This window comes from Symphalangus syndactylus, chromosome 22 (assembly GCF_028878055.3).
Source record: "Symphalangus syndactylus isolate Jambi chromosome 22, NHGRI_mSymSyn1-v2.1_pri, whole genome shotgun sequence".
Lineage (NCBI taxonomy): Eukaryota > Metazoa > Chordata > Mammalia > Primates > Hylobatidae > Symphalangus > Symphalangus syndactylus.
The window spans coordinates 13203596-13224134 of record NC_072444.2 but is presented as its reverse complement, the minus strand read 5'-3'; the positions used below and the strand labels follow the sequence as shown (position 1 = coordinate 13224134).

General features: G+C 45.8%; 2 protein-coding genes across 9 annotated transcripts in view; one reads left to right on the top strand and one right to left on the bottom strand.

Annotated features, from left to right (window-relative positions):
• Positions 1-7123, bottom strand: part of STPG1 (sperm tail PG-rich repeat containing 1) — a 57956-nt gene extending 50833 nt beyond the window's left edge. The window contains exons 1-3 of one of the 3 annotated variants that reach the window (XM_063631606.1): positions 7013-7120; positions 3740-3854; positions 2270-2367 (exon numbers count right to left, since the gene is read on the bottom strand). The gene's annotated coding sequence lies outside the window, so the exon portion shown is untranslated. Of the gene's footprint in view, positions 1-2269; positions 2368-3739; positions 3855-7012 lie in introns of all 3 variants that reach the window. The other 2 variants (XM_055260982.2, XM_055260983.2) reach the window with 2 other exon arrangements.
• Positions 7124-9109: 1986 nt separating this feature from the next.
• NIPAL3 (NIPA like domain containing 3) overlaps positions 9110-20539 on the top strand; it is a 61710-nt gene continuing 50280 nt past the window's right edge. For 2 of the 6 annotated variants that reach the window (XM_055260972.2, XM_055260975.2), the window contains exon 1: positions 12627-12976. In XM_055260972.2, coding sequence (XP_055116947.1) covers positions 12884-12976 — 93 coding nt within the window. In that variant the 5' untranslated portion in view covers positions 12627-12883. Of the gene's footprint in view, positions 9238-12626; positions 12977-20539 lie in introns of those variants that run through there. The other 4 variants (XM_063631564.1, XM_055260976.2, XM_055260973.2 and 1 more) reach the window with 3 other exon arrangements.

The window sequence follows — 20539 nt, the reverse complement described above, 5'->3', positions numbered from 1 at the left end:
CGTCTCTGTAAATCTTTTCATTTTGAAAAACTGAAACGCTATACCCATTAACCAATATGGTACTTGCCCGGTATTTCCTACAACACGGTGCTTCCTCAGTATTTCCCCATTCCTTTTTTCCTGCAACCCCTGGCAACCACCATTGTACTTTCTATTTCTATTACTTTGACTATTCTATGTGCCTCTCAGCATTTGATTTTCATGGTATCTTGGCATAATTTTCTTTATGTCTTTAATGTTTGGGTTTTAATGAACTTCTTTAATCTGTAGGCTATAGTTTTCACCAAATTTGGAAAATATTCAGCCATTATTTTTTCAAATAGTTTTTCTGCGTCTGCCTCCTTCTTTCCTGGGGCTACAGTTATATTAGATCACTTCATATTTTCCCAAAGGTTATTGATATTCTGTTCATTATTTTTAAGTCTCTTTTCTCTCTGTCCTTCATTTGGGTAGTCTATATTGTCATGTCTTCAAGTTCACTGATTTTTTTTTTTTTTCTTTTGGACGGAGTCTCGCTCTGTCACCCAGGCTGGATTGCAGTGGCGTGATCTCGGCTCACTGCAACCTCTGCCCCTAGCTTCAAGCAATTCTCTGTGTCAGCTGGGTACAGGTGTCTGTCACCATGCCTGGCTAATTTTTGTATTTTTAGTAGAGATGCGGTTTCACCATCTTAGCCAGGCTGGTCTTGAACTCCTGACCTTGTGATCTACCTGCCTTGGCTTCCCAAAGTGGTGGGATTACAGGCATGAGCCACCATGCCCAGCCAAGTTCACTGATCTTCTGAAGTCTCTCATCAGCTGCAAATCCCATCCATTGTATTCTTATTTCAAATATTGTATTTTTTCTTTCTAGAGGTTAAATTTGGGCTCATTTTCTATGTCTTCCATTTCTAGCCTCATCATGTTCAGTTTCCTTTACATCCTTGGGAATATTTGTAAGATTCACAATAGCTGCTTTAAGGTTTCTTTGTACTAATTCTATAATCTGTCATTTTTAAGTCTGTTCCTATTGGTTAATTTTCCTCTCAGATACGGGTCATATTTTCCTGTATCTTTTCTTGTCTGGTAATTTTGTATTAGATATTGGACATTTTGAATTTTACATTGCTGAGTGCTGGGTTTTGATATATTCCTGTAAAGGATGTGGCACACTTTTCAGTAACTTGTAGATCCATCTGACTCTTTCAAGCTTTCAAACTTTGTTATGGCAAGTCCAGAGCAGCTTTTACTCTGGGAATAATTTATCCCCACTACTAAGGCATGACATTTCTGTGAACTCTACCCAATTCCTATCTAATACCATGTGTCTCCATTCTGGTTTATGGTAACGTGAAACATTCCCAGTTCTGTTTAAGCCCCAGAAATTGTTCAGCCTATGGCCTTTTGGTTGGTATTTCCCCAGTCTTAGTTTCTCATGCATGTGCAGATTACTGCTCAGCCAAAAACTCAAGGAGACCTCTCTTCAGGTTTCTGAACATTTTTGGTGCAGTTCCTTCCTTTAGGGTTCTCCCTATAAATTCTAGCCTCTTTGGCCTCTCTGAATTCTTATTTTTATCTTCTCAACTCAGAAATCTGGAATTCATTTGGATTTCCTACAATATGGCCTAAAAACTGACCCCAGTACTAAATGGGGGCAACTGTAGGACTCATCTTGCTTTTCTTCCTTCAGGGATTATTGTACTGTGCCTGTTGTCCAATGTGAGTTGTTTAACACATTTAACTACTTTTTAGTTGTTAATAGCAAGGGCATAATTTAATTTCCATAGCAATTATTTTTCATTAGCAGACTTGGGTTTCATTTTGTCCATTTTTTTCCCTAAGGAACTTATACCATTTATATATTCTAATGAGTAAAGGACTGAATAAATGATTTTACGCTCTACTGGTCCTTTTCCCTGCAGTATTTTTCCTTACTTTATTCTGTAATCCTCACAGCAGCAATTCTCACTTTTCTTTGGTGGACAATCTACACTAAAAATTTGATATTTAATAGAATTATTGACAACATTCTTCAAGAAATTAAGAGATTCAAAATAACAGAAGCAAATCAATAATGATCAAAGCACAATCACCAATCCAGCTTAACAAGGTTTTTTAGTATCTATACTGGGTACTATCCTGGGCTGGGTGCAGTGGGTCACTCCTGCAACCCCAGCACTTTGGGAGGCGGAGGTTGGGGGATAGCTTGAGCTCATGACCAGCCTGGGAAACATGGTGAAACTCCATCTCTACAAAAAATATAAAAATTAACCAGACATGGTGGCATGTACCTGCAGTCCCAGCTACCTTAGGGGCTGCGGCAGGAGGATCACTTGAGCCCAAGAGGTCAAGGCTGCAGTAAGCTATGCTCGTGTCACTGTTCTTCAGCCTGGGTGACAAAGTGAGACGCTGTCTCAAAAAATAACCAAAGCAGCCACTATTCATTTACCACCCCTCAATGTTATACCATTTTAGTAAAAACCATCTACTGCCCTAGCTTTAATAAAGCTGTTATTAAAAAATGCATTAGTGTTCTGGAATTATGAGTGATTAGAAAAATATTAAGCTTCCTGTTACACAGTAGTCCACCCTTGTCTGTAGCTTCATTTTCCAGTTTCAGTTACCCATGGTCAATTGTGGTTTGAAAATATTAAATGGAAAATTCCAGAAATAAATAATTCATCAGCTTTAAATTATGCACCATTCTGACGCATGTGATGAAATCTCCTATCGTCTGACTCCACCCGATGGGGATGTGAACCATCCTTGTCCAGCACATTCAAGCTGTATTTGCTACCCCACCATTAGTCACTTAGTAGCCATCTCGATTGTCAGATCCACTGTCACGTTGTCTCAGTGCTTGTGTTCAAGTAACTTTTACTTTACTTAATAATGGCCCCAAAGCACAAGAGTAGTGATGCCAGCACTTTGGACATGCCAAAGACAAGCTGTAAAGTGCCTCCTTTATGTGAAAAGGTGAAAGTTCTTGACTTAATAAGGCAAGAAAAAAACTGTATTCTGAGGTTGCTAAGATCTACAGTAAGAATAAAACTTTTATCCATCAAATTTCAAAGGGGAAAAAAATTGGTGCTAGTTTTGGTGCTTCACCTCAAACTATAAAAATTGTAGCCACAGAGCATGATAAGTGCTTAGTTAAGATGGAAAAAGCATTAAATTTGTGAGTGGAAGATATGAACAGAAACAGTCTGATTGACAGTAATCAGTTTGGGTATTATCCACTGTTTCACTGGCATCTAATGGTGGTCTTGGAACATATCCCCCTTGAATAAGGGAGGACTACTGTAATAATAATGTATGTGCACTGTCAACATTTAAGAAAATATGATAAATTACAAAAAATTTTTAAACAATCTGCAATCCATGGCCGGGCGCTGTGGCTCACACCTGTAATCCCAGCACTTTGCGAGGCCGAGGCGGGCGGATCATGAGGTCAGGAGATCCAGACCATCCTGGCTAACACAGTGAAACCCCATGTCTACTAAAAATACAAAAATTAGCTGGACATGGTGGCGTGCACCTGTAGTCCCAGCTACTCAGAAGGCTGAGGCAGGAGAATCGCTTGAACCCCGGAGGTGAAGGTTGCAGTGAGCCAAGATCGCGCCATCGCACTCCAGCCTGGGCGACAGAGCGAGACTCCATCTCAAAACAAACAAACAAACAAACAAATAAAAAACAATCCTCAATCCTACCACCAAAAGACCACACTGTTAATAATGCTTTCCAGTCTTCTCACTGCATACCTGTGAAGGCAGGATGAGAGCAGTTGCAGGCCAGATGTGAACAGAGCACTGCCCAGGTGTGCTTCACTGGTCCACCTGTGTAACTGTTCATGACAGAATGGCATGGACCTAGAATCTAAGAAAGAGCAGTGAAGATATACCACCTTCCAAATAAACAACATATGTTTAAGCAATTCCTACGTGGGAGCCAGTGCAGCAGTCCAGAGTATCCAGTCCTGGGTTCAAGGTTATGGTCTGCCACTTAATAGCCCTGATTCTAGATGAGTCACTCAACCTTCTGAGCCCATTTCCTCCTCCATAAACTGGGATTGATAACAGTACCTTCCTCTTAGGCTGACCCATGTGAAGTGGTTAATACTGCCTATCCTGCAGTAGGCTTGTATTAACGTAGGGTTTTAATATATGCACAGGGATATCGTATTAACAACTTAAAATAATAGCTATCATTTATTGAGCCTGTACAGTCCTAAATGTCTTCTATGGAATATCTTATGCAATTTTTTACAATAATCCAGTGAGGTATAATCCCCACTTTTTACAGATGAGAAAACTGAAGTTTGGTGGGCGGTTAAGTGACTTGCCCAAAGTCACATTAGAAGAAAAGTGGAATCAGGCTTTGAACTCAGGAAGTCTGACTTCTACTCACTCCTTAACCTCTATAATAACCTTTCAGGCAGCACACACTAAATATTAACTTGCTAAATTTTGACATTTAGCACCCAAGTGGCTATGATTGGTTATTATTATTTTTAGAAATAAGATCTAGCTGTGTCATCCACTTGCTAGAGTGCAGTGGTGCAATCATAGCTTACTGCAACCTCAAACTCTTAGGCTCAAGTGATCCTCCCACCTCAGCCTCCAGAGTAGCAAGGACTACAGACACCTGCCACCACACCTGGCTAGTTTTAAAATTTTTTGTAAAGACAATGTCTCACTATGCTGCTCAGGATGGTCTCAAAATCCCAGCTTCAAGTGATCTTCTCACCTCAGCTTCCCAAAGCACTGGGATTACAGCCACTGTGCCTGACCTGGTTGGGTTTCTGAAGTTAGAATATTGCATATAGTTTTCAAAATACAAAGCAAATAAGGGATGGCTGGGTGGGGGGCAAATATTTGACTCTCTTGAATATTCACAGAATGCTAGGTTTCATCAGAACACAGTTTAAAAACTGGTGGAAGTTCACTGTTGGGCAGTTCTTTTTTTTTTTTTTTTTTTTTTTTTTTTTTTTTGAGACAGAGTCTTGCTCTGTCACCCAGGCTGGAGTGCAGTGGCGCGATCTTGGCTCACTTCAAGCTCCACCTCCCGGGTTCACGCCATTCTCCTGCCTCAGCCTCCTGAGTAGCTGGGATTACAAGCGCCCGCCACCACGCCCGGCTAAGTTTTTGTATTTTTAGTACAGACGGGGTTTCACCATGTTAGCCAAGATGGTCTTGATCTCCTGACCTTGTGATCCGCCCGCCTCGGCCTCCCAAAGTGCTGGGACTACAGGCGTGAGCCATCGCGCTCAGCCTGTTGGGCAGTTCTAATTGCTAGAAAGTTCCTTCCTGTATCAAAGCTGATTCTCTCTCTCTTTTTTTCTTTTTCTATCCGTCCTAATTCCCACCCTTGGAACCAACTCAAAATAAGTCTCATTTCTCTTCCACATTGGTGATTTTCAAAATGCAAGTCATAGTCTGTAGTCTTTTGTGAAGTTTTAGTTTGTCATATGCGTGTGTGCGTGCTGGGTCACAATATAAAATGCATTTACCATGAGTCACAGTCAAAATGTTTGAAAGCCACTGTTCTATATGACTATTCTGCAAGAATTTGAAGGCAGCTGTCATGCCCCACCACCTAAAGACTAATCTTCTTCTCCACATGGGACCTTCTTGGCTTTTGCCATGTATCTCCTCCCTGCACGGGCAGTTCCTTTTCCTCACTGGACCCGGGCATCGTCCTGCAGTCCTGTCACCAAACTCACGAGACTCTCTGCTCAAACCTTCTTAGGGATGACTTCCCTGACCACCCTCTCTTAAGAAGCACCAACCCATCTCTCTCTTGTCCCTTATTCTGCTTTATCTTTTTCAAAGCACTTTTCACTACCCAACATTATATTGTATGTTCCTTACTTTATTTGTTTATGATCTTCCCCAATAGAAAGTTCAACTCTGAATCTTCTATTTTCTGGCATATGGTATTTGCTCAGTTGGCCAGGCATGGTGGCTCACACCTGTAATCCCAGCACTTTGAGAGGCTGAGGGGGAAAGATGGCTTGAGACAGGAGTTCAAGACTAGCCTGGGCAACATAGCGAGGCCCTGTCTCTACAAAAATAATAATAATAGTAACGAGAATTTTTAAAAATAGTATTTTCTTCATAAATATTGGTGGAATGAATGAATGAATACTAGAGGTAGACACTTTTTAGCAATTGTGTGTACAGCTGTGTTCATATTTCCTGCAGGTTAGATTCTATAAGGACAGCTCACATGGTCACAACTATAGGCACAGTTTCATTTTATCATCTCTTATGTTTTTAAAAAACGTTATATATGCTAAGTATTATAGTTTACATTATACATGTTACTCTACAGGGTATATAAACATATACTAAACTATGTATACTGTTACTTTAGATGGAATTTTTTTGGATGTCCTGAGTAGTTTCGTCTGTAGGCGATTTTTATCTACTCAGTTATAAGCATCCTGGAAGAAGCTTACATTTTTTCAAAGCACTCAGGTAAATAACCCATTTGATAGTCTTCATAGGCTGAGAAAGTGTGTCAGGGAGCTGGAAGGAAATTTAGCGGCGGGCTAGTGACCACCAGGTTCCAATCTCACCCTTTTATTTTACAGATGGGTAAATCGAGGCCCAGAGCAGGGAAGTCGTTTGCTGGGGGACACCCCCTGAGCTGGGGTGGACCTATGAGTAGAGATCAGATCTTTGGCGTCCACCCACTGCCAGGCACTGAAGCCTCGTAACTTTTGCGCACTCGCGGAGGCTGAGCCAGAAGGGTCGGACGCCCACGCCTCTCGCAGGAGCTCGGTGGAGCAGGCAAGCCCCAGTTGTCACCACTTTTCGGGTGGAAACACCGAGGACACGCCCCGACGCAGGGGCAACTCCCATGATGGCTTCTTCCCGCCCTCGGGGCTCCACCTAGCTCAGCCCTGGAATTCCGCAAGCACCCGGAGGCCGGGGGGATCTCCGCGGGCGTCCCATGCGGAGGACATGGTGCACCGTGTCCTCTTCCCCACGACCTCAGGGACCGGTCCCCCCGCCGGAACTGCCTCCTACCTGGTCCGGTCCCGGCGGCTGAATCTGGCCAGCCCAACCTCCCGGTCGCTGTGGCAACCACAGGCTTAACATTCGCGAGTCCACCTTCCGCCGTCCGCGAGGTAACTCCAGCCAATGGCATCCTCTGTTTCTTTAACGTGAAAAGTTGTTGACCAATCATTAGAGGCGTTTCAAAGTCCGCAGTGAAGCCGGACGAATTTTAGGGCTTAGGTTAATTACATCAGGGCCTGTGGCTAGGTGGGGAACTAATGAGAGATTTATCTAGGCCATGCCTCAAAAATCTTGTGATAAACCAAAAGCCTTAGAATTTTACTCACTCAAAAATCCTGCTTCAAGGAATATACCTAAGAGAATTAACATTCATCCAAGCCCTGTTTCTTTTTTTTTTTGAGACAGAGTCTGGCTTTGTCGCCCAGGCCGGAGTGCAGTGGCGCAATCTTGGCTCACTGCAACCTCCGCCCTCCAGGTTCAAGCGATGCTCCTGCCTCAGCCTCCTGAGTAGCTGGAATTACCGGCGCTCGCCACCACGCCAGGCTAATTTTTTTGTATTTTTAGTAGAGACAGGGTTTCACCATGTTGGCCAGGCTGGTCTCGAACTCCTGACCTCAGGTGATCCACCCGCCTCGGCCTCCCAAAGTGTTGGGATTACAGGCGTGAGCCACCACGCCCGGCCCCAAGCCCTGTTTCTAACAGGAAAAAAAAAAAAAAAAAGTTTGACGTGGGCGACTATAAAAGGGCAGCCACTTAGTGTTCCAGGAGCCCCTCTTCAGACGCTTCAGGGCAGGGCAATCACAACGACCTTGTTACTCCCCTGCTTAAAGTCCTCCAATAGCTCGCCTTTAAATTTAGGGTGAAATCTGAGCTTTTTTTTTTTTGACAGGGTCTTGCTCTGACGCCCAGGCTGGAGTGCAGTGGCGCGATCTCGACTCGCTGCAACCTCCGCCTCCCGGGTTCAAGCGACCCTCCCGCCTCAGCCTCCTGAGGAGCTGGGACCACAGGCGCTCGCCACCACGCCCGGCTAATTTTTAAATTTTTTTGTAGAGATGGGGTCCCATTATATTGTCCAGGCTGGTCTCAAACTCCTGGGCTTAAGTGATCCTCCCGGCCTCCCAAAGTCCTGAGATTACAGGCGTGAGCCACCGCCCCGGTCCCCAAATATACTATTTATAAACTGTCCCTGGCCCGTCCCTCAGATCGCAGGCCCAACCACGCCCCCAGAAAAATCTCTCACCAGCCCTGCTGGCCTTCGGACAATTTCTACAATGCACCAACTCGTTCCTCTCTCGTGTTTCCAAGGAGCTTTCTCTGCCCCACTATCTGAGACCAGAACTGCCTCTTTCTCATTGTTGATGTCTAGGCCCAAACGACATTTCTTCATGTGTAAAACGGGCTTCATGTCTCACTCATGGCTGTGACGATCTGAAAGCAAATGCGTGTATATGACAACGTGTGAGCGATGAGAAGCTTGTCATCTGTAAAACTCCATGAGCATGTTAATTATCATAGCCGTGATAATTATGTACATTATAGAAACATTAACCAAGCGCTAGGCTCGTTTCAGGACCTTCAGTATTGCTGGGAGGCTTGGTATCCGACAGGTGTTCCAGGAGGGCAGGAAAGGAGAGATATGTTTGGCCCCAAGTCTCGCGAGGGCTCTGGGGAGAGCTGGGTCTTCAAGGACGTTTTGGATTTAAATACTTGGTGAGAGCGTCGGGTAGGGGAACAGCAGGAGCAAAGCCCGGAAGGTGGCTATGAGGATAAGAAGGGAGGACACCTGGCAGGCTGCTAAAACCAGGCCCACCTGCCGGGCAGGTGGAGGCGAGCAACCACCTGAGCTCTCTAGGACAGCGGGAGAGGGGGCAGGGGAGTCGCCGCAACATTCTTCCTGTGGCCGCTAGGGGGTCCCCGCTCCAGGTGAGCGCCAAGCTCTAGCCCCAGGTCGCTCCCCTATCCTTCAAGCAAGCTTTGCAGCGCAGCCAATTGCCAGGGGCTGTCCCGCCCACTCCCCGTCCTCGCAGCCACTCGCCTGCGCGAAATGCCTGCCAACTTCTGACTGGCAGGCAGTCTGGCAAATCAAATCGCGACCTTTGAAAGCAAAACACTGCAGAATCTTGGCAGCCCTGAATTGGGAAGGGATGAAGGAGGCTGTGCCTCCGGGTTGCACGAAGAGTCCGAGTCATTTCTCAGAAGGTTTTGATAGGTGGGCCTTAGAGGAGACGCCGCCGGTGAGTAGTGATTAACACTGGGAGGAAGGGGAATTGAATTTAACCTTCGTTTTTTTTTTTCTGGAAAAAGCGAAGTCACCTAACGTCCCCTAGTGTACATACCCTTCCTTCTTACTGCCACCAGCCTCGCCAACCTGGGTCCTGTTGCCTCAGAATGTTCTTTCCAGTTTTGCATCGAGGCCAAGAGGAGCGGGGGCATGGGCTACCTTACTAAAGGTGATGCCAGGCTCTACCCAACCAGGAAGTGACATGGAGTAACTTTGCCAGAATTTCTCCTGTTCGTGCCGAGCGGCTCGGGCTTCCTGGCGGCAGCAGATGGTGGAGTTAGCAGGTGGGATGAGGGGAGGCGTTCTTGGTCTAAGCCCGCTTCTGGAACAGAGATGCTGTCTCCTCGAGTTGTAGTTTCCAGCTCAATGGGACGGGACGGAAGAACGTAACCTTCTCGTCAGCCAAAGCCCAGGAACGGGAAGCCTGGCAGGGAACTGGCGCTCACCTCCAGAAGCCAGATCGTCAGGTGGTGGAAAAGAGCGTGTTTTATTGATTTGTTCAGAAAGAGGCAAATTCGAATACAGACGCTATGAGCCATGGCTCTCTCATTTGTAAAACGTGCTCTGTGGGATTGGTGAAATCCGTCATCGAGATAAACGGGGTGGGAATGGAAGCAGAGCACCCAGTGAATTCTCATTACTTTCTTGGGTCAGTGACCACGTGCTCTAATTGTGGGGGGGGTGGCTGACAACGCACAGGTGACTGCTTGCCTCTCGGGCATATGTAGGTCCTGGAGAAATGCTTCGAAATCAGGAAAAGAGAGTCACCAGGTGAAAAGTATGTGTCTTATAAGGGAGTACAGCTTGCAAAGTGTTCCTCCAGGCTTTCAGTCCGGACTCCCACCCAGCTGAGGGAGAGCCTTCAATCTTTGCAGGCGATGCCTCAGAGGCCTGCGAGTTCCTGAGGCAGAGAGGGAAGCTGCTTTTTAAAAGAAAAATTAAACCACAGCAATGCCAACCACCACAAACAAAAGCAAAACCAGAAAAGCACTTGGGCAAACTAGTCTAAAGGATGTTAGGAGGTCTGAGTTCCCACCACTCCCTTGATTGACATGTCGCTAAGGTCTGTTGGCTTTCTCTGTCCTCCTGTGGGTGGGGCTGAGTATATCTGCTTGTTGAAGCTCTGGAGTTGTGGTTGATTAGGCCTTAGAAAGGCATTCTTGACTGCGAAGGGGCCACAGTGCACCCCGTGCTTAACCGGCCTGCATTCAGTCAGTGGGTTGGTATGTATACAAGTCACTGTCAGGCTCTGGGCTAGATGTCATTTAGTCAGTGGGTTGGTATGTATACAAGTCACTGTCAGGCTCTGGGCTAGATCTCAGCTGGGAGCAACTGAACAGGGTATTCCGCAAACACCACTGGAGTTTGTGCTCCTCAACTCCATGACTGCTTCATGGTTGAATGCTTCCCGGGGCCTCTCAGAGGTACAAAGAGCCCTGAGCCACTCTTAAGGCTCTTATGATTATTACAAATGCTAAAACATTTTTACAGAAATGTAACACAATAATGCTTTTCACATGTATGTGAAAGTATAGTGAATAATTATGCTTTCCACAAGATTGCAAACACATATTCATAGGGTTTTACAGGCAGGGAAGTCTAGCTATGGGATGTGAATTACCTGATAAAGTTACCCGGTGAATGCTTACATCTCATGTCTGTATGCTGGATATATAACCTCGTCTGCAGGTAGTAGCAATAATTTCATCCTGAGGCCCTCTGACAAAGTGAAACCAAGCCAAAAGGCTTCTGTAGCTGTCCCTGTGCTAAACCTGCATCTATTGTTTCCCAGGACTGGACATGGTGTTCGCCTTATCACATATGTATGTGCTGTCCACACCATGAACCAGAATTCCTGGGCCTAGGGCTGGATAGCAGAAGGAACTGGAAGCTACAGGATACACAGGAGGCAGCTCTCTGAAGCCTCAGGGAGTGGCAGAAATTGTTTAGCTCACAGTGAGCCCTCAGTGAATATTTGTTGGATGAATGCATGACAGAGAAAGGAATGGGCAAAATAAATAATTAAACAGGGGAGAATAAAATTAATCCTAACAGCAGTTGACATTCATGGACCATTTGCTATGCCTGCATTTTACATGTATGAATGATTTCATCAAATTCTCATGACTGCCATGTGGGGCGAGAACATTATTATCTATATTTCACAGCTAGAGAACCTGGCTGAAAAGTTAAATGACCTGGCAAGGGTAAAACAGGTAGCACATGGCACATCAAAAGCAATTTAAAACATTTTTCTATTAAAATAAACATAGACTATGCAGTAGAATACATTTTCAAAAAATGTATGAAAAGTCCTCAAAGAAACCCCTAACACTTTTAAGTAGGGTTTTGGCCCTGCCTCCTAGGACACTAGAAGTATACTTTCTCTTCTCTGTTTGGTAGAAAATTTTGAGAAGTGGCACACACCTGTAATCCCAGCACTTCGGGAAAGGCAAGTGGACTGCTTGAGCCCAAGAGTTCAAGACCAGTCTGATAACATGCCGAAACCCTGTCTCTACAAAAAAATTAGCCAGGCCTTGTGGCGTGCGTCTGAGGTCCCAGCTACTTGGGAGGCTGAGGGAGGATTGCTTGAGCCCAGCTTGAGGCCATGTTTGTGCCACTGCACTCCAGCCTGGATGACAGAGTGAGATTCTGTCTCCAAAAAAAAGGAAAAGTTCGGGAAGCACTGAAAATATAAGTCCGATGAAATTAGTAGGGATTCTCATCATTGCTGGGTTTATTTGAGGCCACATTATTACCCCCACTTTACAGAGGAGGCAACTGAATCTCTGAGAGGCAGTTATCTGGTCACACACGTTTTCCACCTCCGAGACCAGTGTCACCTCACCTGTGTCAGGCCAACCCTCGGTAGCAGGCCAGTTCTGTTTTCCATTGACGTAGCTTTTCTTCTGATTCTTTTCTTCCTAAGTTGAAACTTAAATGTTCCCTTTTTGTGGTAGTGGAATTTTTTTTTTTTTTTTTTTTTTGAGACCTGGAGAAGTTAGTATTCTACTTCTTGTGCTCAAGAGCTGTGGAAAAAGGGAGGATTTAAGTTAGGGTGCGATGGGAGGAAGGAAGCAAAGTGGAGGAGGAAAGGGAACATTTACGGGCCAGGGAGAAAGCTTTTGAGATAGATGAGTCAGGTTTGTATTAAGGGGAGGACAAAGGCATGATAGAACTTGTTTTTAACTGCTAGAATGGAATTTTGAAGAATTTTTTTAATGGACTCACTTGTCATGGCCGGTTATGTTTTATCTGAATGGTATTCTCTTCTCAGATAACAAAGCTGGGCTCAGTGTTTCCTTGTCCATGCATTTTTAATGTTCCTCTCCACCACCCTAGAGCACCGCAAGAACTGGAAAACACACCCCTCTCTGTCTGCCTGGGAGAGCCACGGAAATTGGCACTTCTCTGAATGAAGCTGAGGAGAAGGCTGTAAATCTGCCAAAACAGCCTTGAAGTATTCTTTTGTCATGAGGAAGTGATGGCTGCTGGAGGGAGGTGAACACCACGAGGAGAGATGGCATCTGGCCTGGGCCCCGCCTAGCAGCAGCTCCACCTCCTGGGCCAGGCCCTGCGGGATGCGCCACTAGACCACCATGGACGGAGCCCACAGTGCAGCCCTGCAGCTGCAGCAGCTGCCTCCCACAAGCAGCTCCAGCGCTGTGAGCGAGTCCTCCTTCTCCTACAAGGCAAGGGCTTTTTTGGGGTTTGGGAATTTGTATTTTCCTAACAAGAAAGTTACACAGTGCTCTGCATTGGCTAACAGATATGTATGGGATCTGCATGCCTGGCACTGGCAGAAACAGGCAGGCTCTTCACACAGATAAGGGAATGTGTAAGCAAAAGACAAGAGATGGGCCGGGAGCGGTGGCTCATGCCTGTAATCCCAGCACTTTGGGAGTTGGGCGGGTCACGAGGTCAAGAGATTGAAACCATTCTGGCCAGCATGGTGAAACCCCGTCTCTACTAAAAACACAAAGATTGGCTAGGTGTGGTGGTGTCCGTCTGTAGTCCCAGCTACTCGGGAGGCTGAGGCAGGAGAATCACTTGAACTCAGGAGGCAGAGGTTGCAGTGAGCTGAGATGGTGCCGCTATTATCCAGCCTGGCGACAGAGTGAGACTCTGTCTCAAAAGGAAAAAAAAAAAAAAGAGATGCTCATTAAAATACATAAAAATAGGGAGGCAGAGAAACACCATAAAAGGTATAGAATAAAAGGAATGCATTCCCACTTAGAAGATTTGATTTTTAAAAAATCACCTACTCTGGGCCAGTTGTGGTGGCTCATGCCTATAATTCCAGCACGTTGGGAGGCCAAGGTGGGAGGATCTCTTGAGGCCAGAAGTTTGAAACCAGCCTGGGCAACATAGTGATACCTCGCCTGTACAAAAAAGTTGAAAATTAGCCAGGTGTGGTGGCATGTGCCTGTAGTCCTAACTACTCAGGATTCTGAGACGGGAGGATTACTTGAGCCTAAGAGTAGTTTGAGGGTGCTGTGAGCTATGATTGCACCACTGCACTCTAGCCTGGGTGACAGAGCAAGACCCTGTTGCCAAAAAAAAAAAAAAATTATATATATATAGGTATGTATGTATATTACCTACTCCATTACTTGGAGATAATTTTCATTCGTATTTCAATATATCTCCTTGTTTTTTTCTAGTATTATAAATTTGGGGTCACATTGCACATAAAGTTTTGTATCTTGGTTTTGTAAAGTTTTGTATCTTGTTTAACTTGACCTTACTTGTGGACTATTTCCCCATGTCATCGAGTAGTGACTGAAAGCATACTTTTTGAATGACTGCCCTATAACCTGTTGAGCTGCTGTGTCAAACTTTGCTCAACAGACCCTCGCTGCTGGGTATTCAGGCTGTCTCTAATCTGGAGTGGCTGTAAACCATGAACATCCTGGACTGTAAATCTCTGTGCTGATCTCTGATCCTTTCCTTAGATATAGTCACGTAGGTACAATGAATAGGTCAAAGGGAATGCACCTTTTTGAAAAAGGGGGTTTTAATGTCAAATTTAAGTGTTTCTAAACACCTATCAATGCAGCATCTGATGACTTGGATTTATTGAAAATTGTTTTTTTAAAGGTCAGAGAGGCCGGGTGTGGTGGCTCATGCCTGTAACTTCAACACTTTGGGAAGCCGAGACGGGTGGATGGCTTGACCTCGGGAGTTCAAGACCAGCCTAGGCAAACATGATGAAATCCTGTCTCTACCAAAAATGCAAAAAATTAGCCAGGTGTGGTAGTGCACACCTGTGGTCCCAGCTACTTGGGAGGCTGAGTTGGGAGGATCACTTGAGCCAGGGAGCAAGAGATTGCAGTGAGCCAAGATTGCACCACTGCACTCCAGCCTGGGTGAGAGAGTGAGACCCCACCTCAAAAAAAAAAAAAAAAAAATCAGTGACTGCTAATACCCTAGAGCTAAAGGAGACTTTAGAGATCATCTCATCAAACCTCTCATTTGATTGGAACAGTGAGGCTGGGAGGTGAGAAGTGGCATTCTTAAGATCCTACAGCAAGTTGAGAGGAAGAGCTAGAACTGTTGTTAATTTTAGATAATAATGATGATCATAATAACAATGATTAATATTTATTGAGCATTTATTCTATCCCAGATACTGTGCTGAGTTTGTCACATGCCTTTCCTTGGGTAATCTTCACACTAGCACTACACAGTAGGTCCAGGTTTCCTCTTCTGTAGAATAGTAACTGCTTCCTGGTGGTGGTGAGGATGAAATGAATTTATTCATGTGAAGCCCTTAGGCAATGACCCACACATAATGGCCAATGTTTGTCAAGTGCTAGCTGTTACCATCTTTATCCCCACTTTAGAGACAAGGAGACTGAGACACAGAGAAGTTCAGTAATGGCCCTGACTGGCACAACTAGTAAGTTGTGCAACCAGAATTTAAACCCGGGTCAGACCAGCTGCAGAACCCACGCTCCCAATTGCGGCGCTGCTCTGACTCCCCGGTGTCCTGACTCCTACTGCTGCCACCACATCCCAGCGTGCCCAAGGAGGGGACTCTGCAGGTCATTAAAGGGCTTTTGTCATTTTAATTCCATCTGACCAGCCAGGTGGAATATGTATGGAAATTATGAACATTTGTCTGGAATTAGACTCGTTCTAGAACAAAGACTGACTCTGACATTCTCAGTAGACTCTGCCTCACCGAGCAGACCAGTTTCAGAGCCAAGATGGCATGACTGTTTCAGCATTGGCATCTCGCCCCTTGATCTTCTTTCCATGAAAGCCTGTTGTTTCCCCTTCCTGTGCAGCTACTGTATTCATCTAGGGCTCTGTTGGGAAGAGTATCAGGCTGAGAGCTGGGAGACCTGAGTTCTTGGCCCAGCTCTGTCATCTCTGGGTATGTGTTCTTGGGCAAGTGTCATCCCTTCTCTACGCCTCAGTTTCTGTCTCTGTAAAATGAAGAGGTAGAGTTCATAGATGGTCCCCAGTCCTGCCTAGCCACCTGAAATACCTGGGGAGCTCAAAAATCTGCAGATTTCTAGGCCTCAGACTCATCTCTCCCTGCCTTCACCCTTTTACCCCCTTGTCTCCACTCCCCTGCAAACTGTGGTTTTGCATAGCTAGGCTAGAAACCCAGAACACGCATTTTGTAAAACCTCCTCAGGTAAATCATATAATCAGCCAGGTGTGGGAATTTGTGGACCACATGATCTACTAAGCTCCTTCCCGCACCAACTCCATCATCCTGAGAAATCAAGACCTCAGGCCATCACATCTTAGTCAGCACTGATATTCAAAGTGAGCAAAACACTCTTCTCAAGTAGGCAGCATTACTGTTCCCGTCTTTGGAGGTGTCCGCGTGCTGCACAGAGCATTATTCAAAATGGAGCAGGGTTCCAAGTCGGAAAACACTTCTCTTAACTAGCCTTTTTATTGACGTATGGTATGCATACTGAAAAATATATAAATCATGAGCTCTAGATGTTAAATTTTAACGAAGAGGGTGCATACCTGCTACTGATGCCCAAATCAAGAAACAGAACGTTACTAGTACCCAAAAGTCTCCTTGTGCCCCTGCTAGTCACTCCCCTCCCCCCAGGAGTAATCACCCTCTCTTCAAGTCAGAAAACACATTGATGGTGGCACAGTCTTGACTTCAGAGGAAATTCAGGAGCTACTGGTCAGCTTGAGTGAATACTGCCTTACATATTGAAGGTGCTGAGTGCTTTCATTCTGTGAAGGAACCAGAACGTTCCATTCTGCTTTTGATATTCAGAGTCTACACCATTTCTAATGTAATGATAGAAGCTGTTCTCTTGAGTTTTCCCCAGGCTTTAATTTATGAAGATGACAGAGTGACTCCATGGATGGCTAATGCCATTGAAGAAGATTTTTGTTGCTTACATTTCCTAAAGGAAGGAGGCACTCACGCCTGTAATCCCAGCACTTTGGGAGGCCGAGGTGGGCGGATCACGAGGTCAGGAGATCGAGACCACGGTGAAACCCCGTCTGTACTCAAAAATACAAAAATATTAGCCGGGCGCGGTGGCAGGTGCCTGTAGTCCCAGCTGCTTGGCAGGCTGAGGCAGGAGAATGGCATGAACCCGGGAGGCAGAGCTTGCAGTGAGCCGAGATCACGCCACTGCACTCCAGCCTGGGGGACAGATCGAGACTCCGTCTCACAAAAAAAAAAAAAATGGCACATCGTGCTGCAGAGGGCCACACGGGACACACCAAGGTCAGTTGGTTAGAAGCAGAGGGCATGTGGGGAAAGCTTAGATCAGAGCCTTTATTGTGTTTTTCTGTGGGAAAGGCACGGCAGGACAGGGTGAACAGTTTAGGACTGGCTGATTTGAAGAACCCTGGGTTGTCTGGTACGTAGCCCTGGGTTGATGTAGAGCAAGGGAAATATTGACCTGGGGTGTGAGAGTTTAATAAAGGAGATGTTTGCATCTCTGGATTGGTTAGTTAGCATATGAAAGGTATGCTCCTTAGAATATAAAAAATCAGTTAATACAATTGGCCCTGTGATGAATGGATGCCAAATGGACAAATATAAGAATCTAAGAAAACTCAGAGCACTCTCCCTGATGAGATTTCTAGTAAGTTTCCATTTTAATCACAAATTCAATTCAGTTGCCTAGTATGGAATATCTTCATGCCAGAGCAAAGATGAATAATTCATGGTGACTCTACCAAGGATGTATGAATTGAGGTGAGGGACAGTCATGATTGTGATGATGATTGAGCTGACTGAAGTACTGGGTGGGGTAAAGAGAAGAGGACCTGGGTCCAAATCCCCACTGTTCCTTCTTAGCTAAGTGACCTTGGGTGTATGGTGCAACCCTGCAGAGCTCCTGTTATCTTATCTGTAGAATGTTGGTTTTCATCCTTCCCTCCCAGCGGCTGTGTGGATCAATGAAAAAGCACCTAACGCAGTGTCTGACCATGTACTAGGCATGCAGGAAGCATGTGACTCAGATATGCCCCAGGGTTTCCAAGAGGAACAGACGAAGGTACACAGAGTAGAGGGGAAGGTGTGGTTAATTCTGCATGGGGATGGGGAGAGGGGTTTTGAGGGAAAGCCGTCTCTTTTCTCAATTTTGTTAAGGCTATTTTGATTGCAAGGAGTAAAAACCCATTTCAGAGAAGCTGAAGCAAAAAGGGAAATTATTATAAGGCTACAGGGTAGCTCATGAAATCCAGTGGCAGGAAAGGCAATGGGGCTTGGAAGGTGCTGGAACTCATACCTCGCCTTCAAAAGAGGGAAGACCTGAGTGGCCATCTTGGGTAAGTTGTCTACCTGGTTCAGTCGGTGATGGCCAGGGAGTGCCACCCAGCTGACACCACCTGGCAAACATGGTTTCTGAGGCTCTACCATTATGGGCAGGCCTCAGAAAAGTGGTCATGTGGGCTGGGCAGGCTGCTCACAACTCATCTCTTACCTTTGGGAGGAGGAAAATATTGAGAGACTCTTAAGTCCAGCTTGATGGGTGGGATGAAGTTAGGAGCAAGCTGTCTGCCTTTGAGTTGCAGCCCTGCCCTCTGCCCTGCCCATCAGCGTATAAATTTTGGTTGCTGGGGAGGGCACTCTGCTACAGGAAGCCCCCCAGGCTGAGCTGCCCAGGAAGCAGCTCCCAGCAGGACATTGACACTGTGGAAGCTTTACCTCAGCCGGGAAAAGTCAGGTCTCAATTCTTCTATTGAGTGAGTAGACATTTCATCTGAGCACCTACTCTCTCCAGCTTGTGCTGGGTGGGGCGGGAGCTATATAGATCAAGCTTGTCCAGCCCACAGCCCAGGACAGGTTTGAATGCAGCCCAACACAAATTTACAGACTTTCTTAAAACATTATGAGATTTTTTTTTTTTTTTTTTTTTTAGCTCATCAGTGGCTATCATTAGTGTTAGCATATTTTATGTGTTACCCAAGACAATTCTTCTTCCAGTGTGGCCCAGGGAAGCCAAAATATTGAACACCCCGATATAGATCATCAAGACAGATCTTCCCTGGTTACAGTCTAGGAGGGAGGTGGGGAAGATACATTTTCACAAGTGTTTACCCCTCAAGACAGAATTCGACACAAAAATAGAGATACAACAGAGTGTTAAGAGCATGGCCTTTGGAATCAGAGACTTGGCTCCAATCCCTGGCCCTATTACCTTTCTTCTTAGTTTTTTTAGGAGACAGAGTCTCCTGTGTGGCCCAGGCTGAGTGCACAGTGATTATAGCTCTCTGCGCCAGCTCTGTTATTTTCTAGCATTATAACTTGGGGAAAATCATGTAACCCCTCTGTGGGTAAGTCTTATACCCATCCTATAGGGTAGTTATGAGAATGACTGGAATTTACAGATGAGCAAAACGAAGCTGCCTGCACCACCCCCTGCTTCTGCCTTTGGAAATCCTACCCAGCCTTCTAGCACAAGTATCGCCTTTTCATCCATGAAGCCTTTGTCAGTCTTCCTGGCAATACAATATAGGTCCTTTAGCCACCCTTTCATAGCCAATTAACAATGACTATTGTAATCATCATAATAAAAGCAATTAACATTACTTATAGAACAGGAACTGTGCTAATCCTCACAAAAGCTCTCATGAGATAGGTACTGTTACAACCCCATTTTACCTGTGAAGAAGCTGGCACAGAGAGGTTAATTAACTTTCCCATGGCCACACAGTCAATGGGTAGCGTAGTTGGGGTGAGTAGTTTTGCCTTCACCTCACTTCTTTCGCCAGTAACACTCCCCATTGAGAGACTGCAGCACGGGTAGAGTGACCGTGGTCCTGGTTTGTGCCTTATGCCTGTGTATGTTAATAGAGCCCCCTTTCATTCTCAGAGTCTTCCTTTTTTTTTTTCTTTAAGATACAGTTTCATTCTGTCGCCCAGGCTGGAATGCAGTGGCATGATCTTGGCTCACTGCAACCTCCACCTTCCGGGATCGAGTGATTCTCATGCCTCAGCCTCCCGGGTAGCTGGGATTACAGGCGTGTGCCACCACACCCAGCTAATTTTTATATTGTTAGTAGAGACAGGGTTTCACCATGTTGACCAGGCTGGTCTTGAACTGCTGACTTCAGGTGATCTGAGGAGTCTTCCTATTTGGAAGGTACACAGTTACCCTAAATATAAGGCTCCTGGTAGTTGGGAGGCCTCATACTTCCTCACCCATAAAATACTGGAACCAGAGTGGTGTGGGGAGACCCTGACAGTCGCTTATTCCGTGACTTTGGCTGAGTCTTGGGCTTTCTTGGGTAACAGATCTCCACTGGGAGCAGCTCCTGAGATATTTGCCAGCCTTCTCCCCTCTCTTCCACTTCAGTTGACACTGTCGATTCTACTCTGCCTTGTCAACTCGAGAAAAGTTGGGAACCTGACTGGGTGTCGCCTCAGAAGAATCAACCTGATCTGGCAGTGCCCAAGCCTGGGGCCACCCAAGACAGTTCTCACCCCTGCCTGTCAGCTGGGAACCATATGTTCCACTTTGCACTGTGTCTTTGCTTAAGGCACAAAGTCAACTGATTCAAGGTGGAATATCCCTGTTCTGGGTTAACCATGCACGTGTACTTGTGAGCGCTCCACCCCTGAAATAACCCCAGTGAAGACATACAAGGTGGTTCCTCAGCAAAAAGAGGGGCAGACTAGGTAGAGAAGGCTGCCAGCGGGGTCCAGAGGTGGGAGCTGGCCGGGCACTACCCATTCCCTCCCTGCAGCAGAACTGGGCACCCACATTTATGGTTTCCAACCTGAGGGCTGGAGGAAGAGCTTGCTG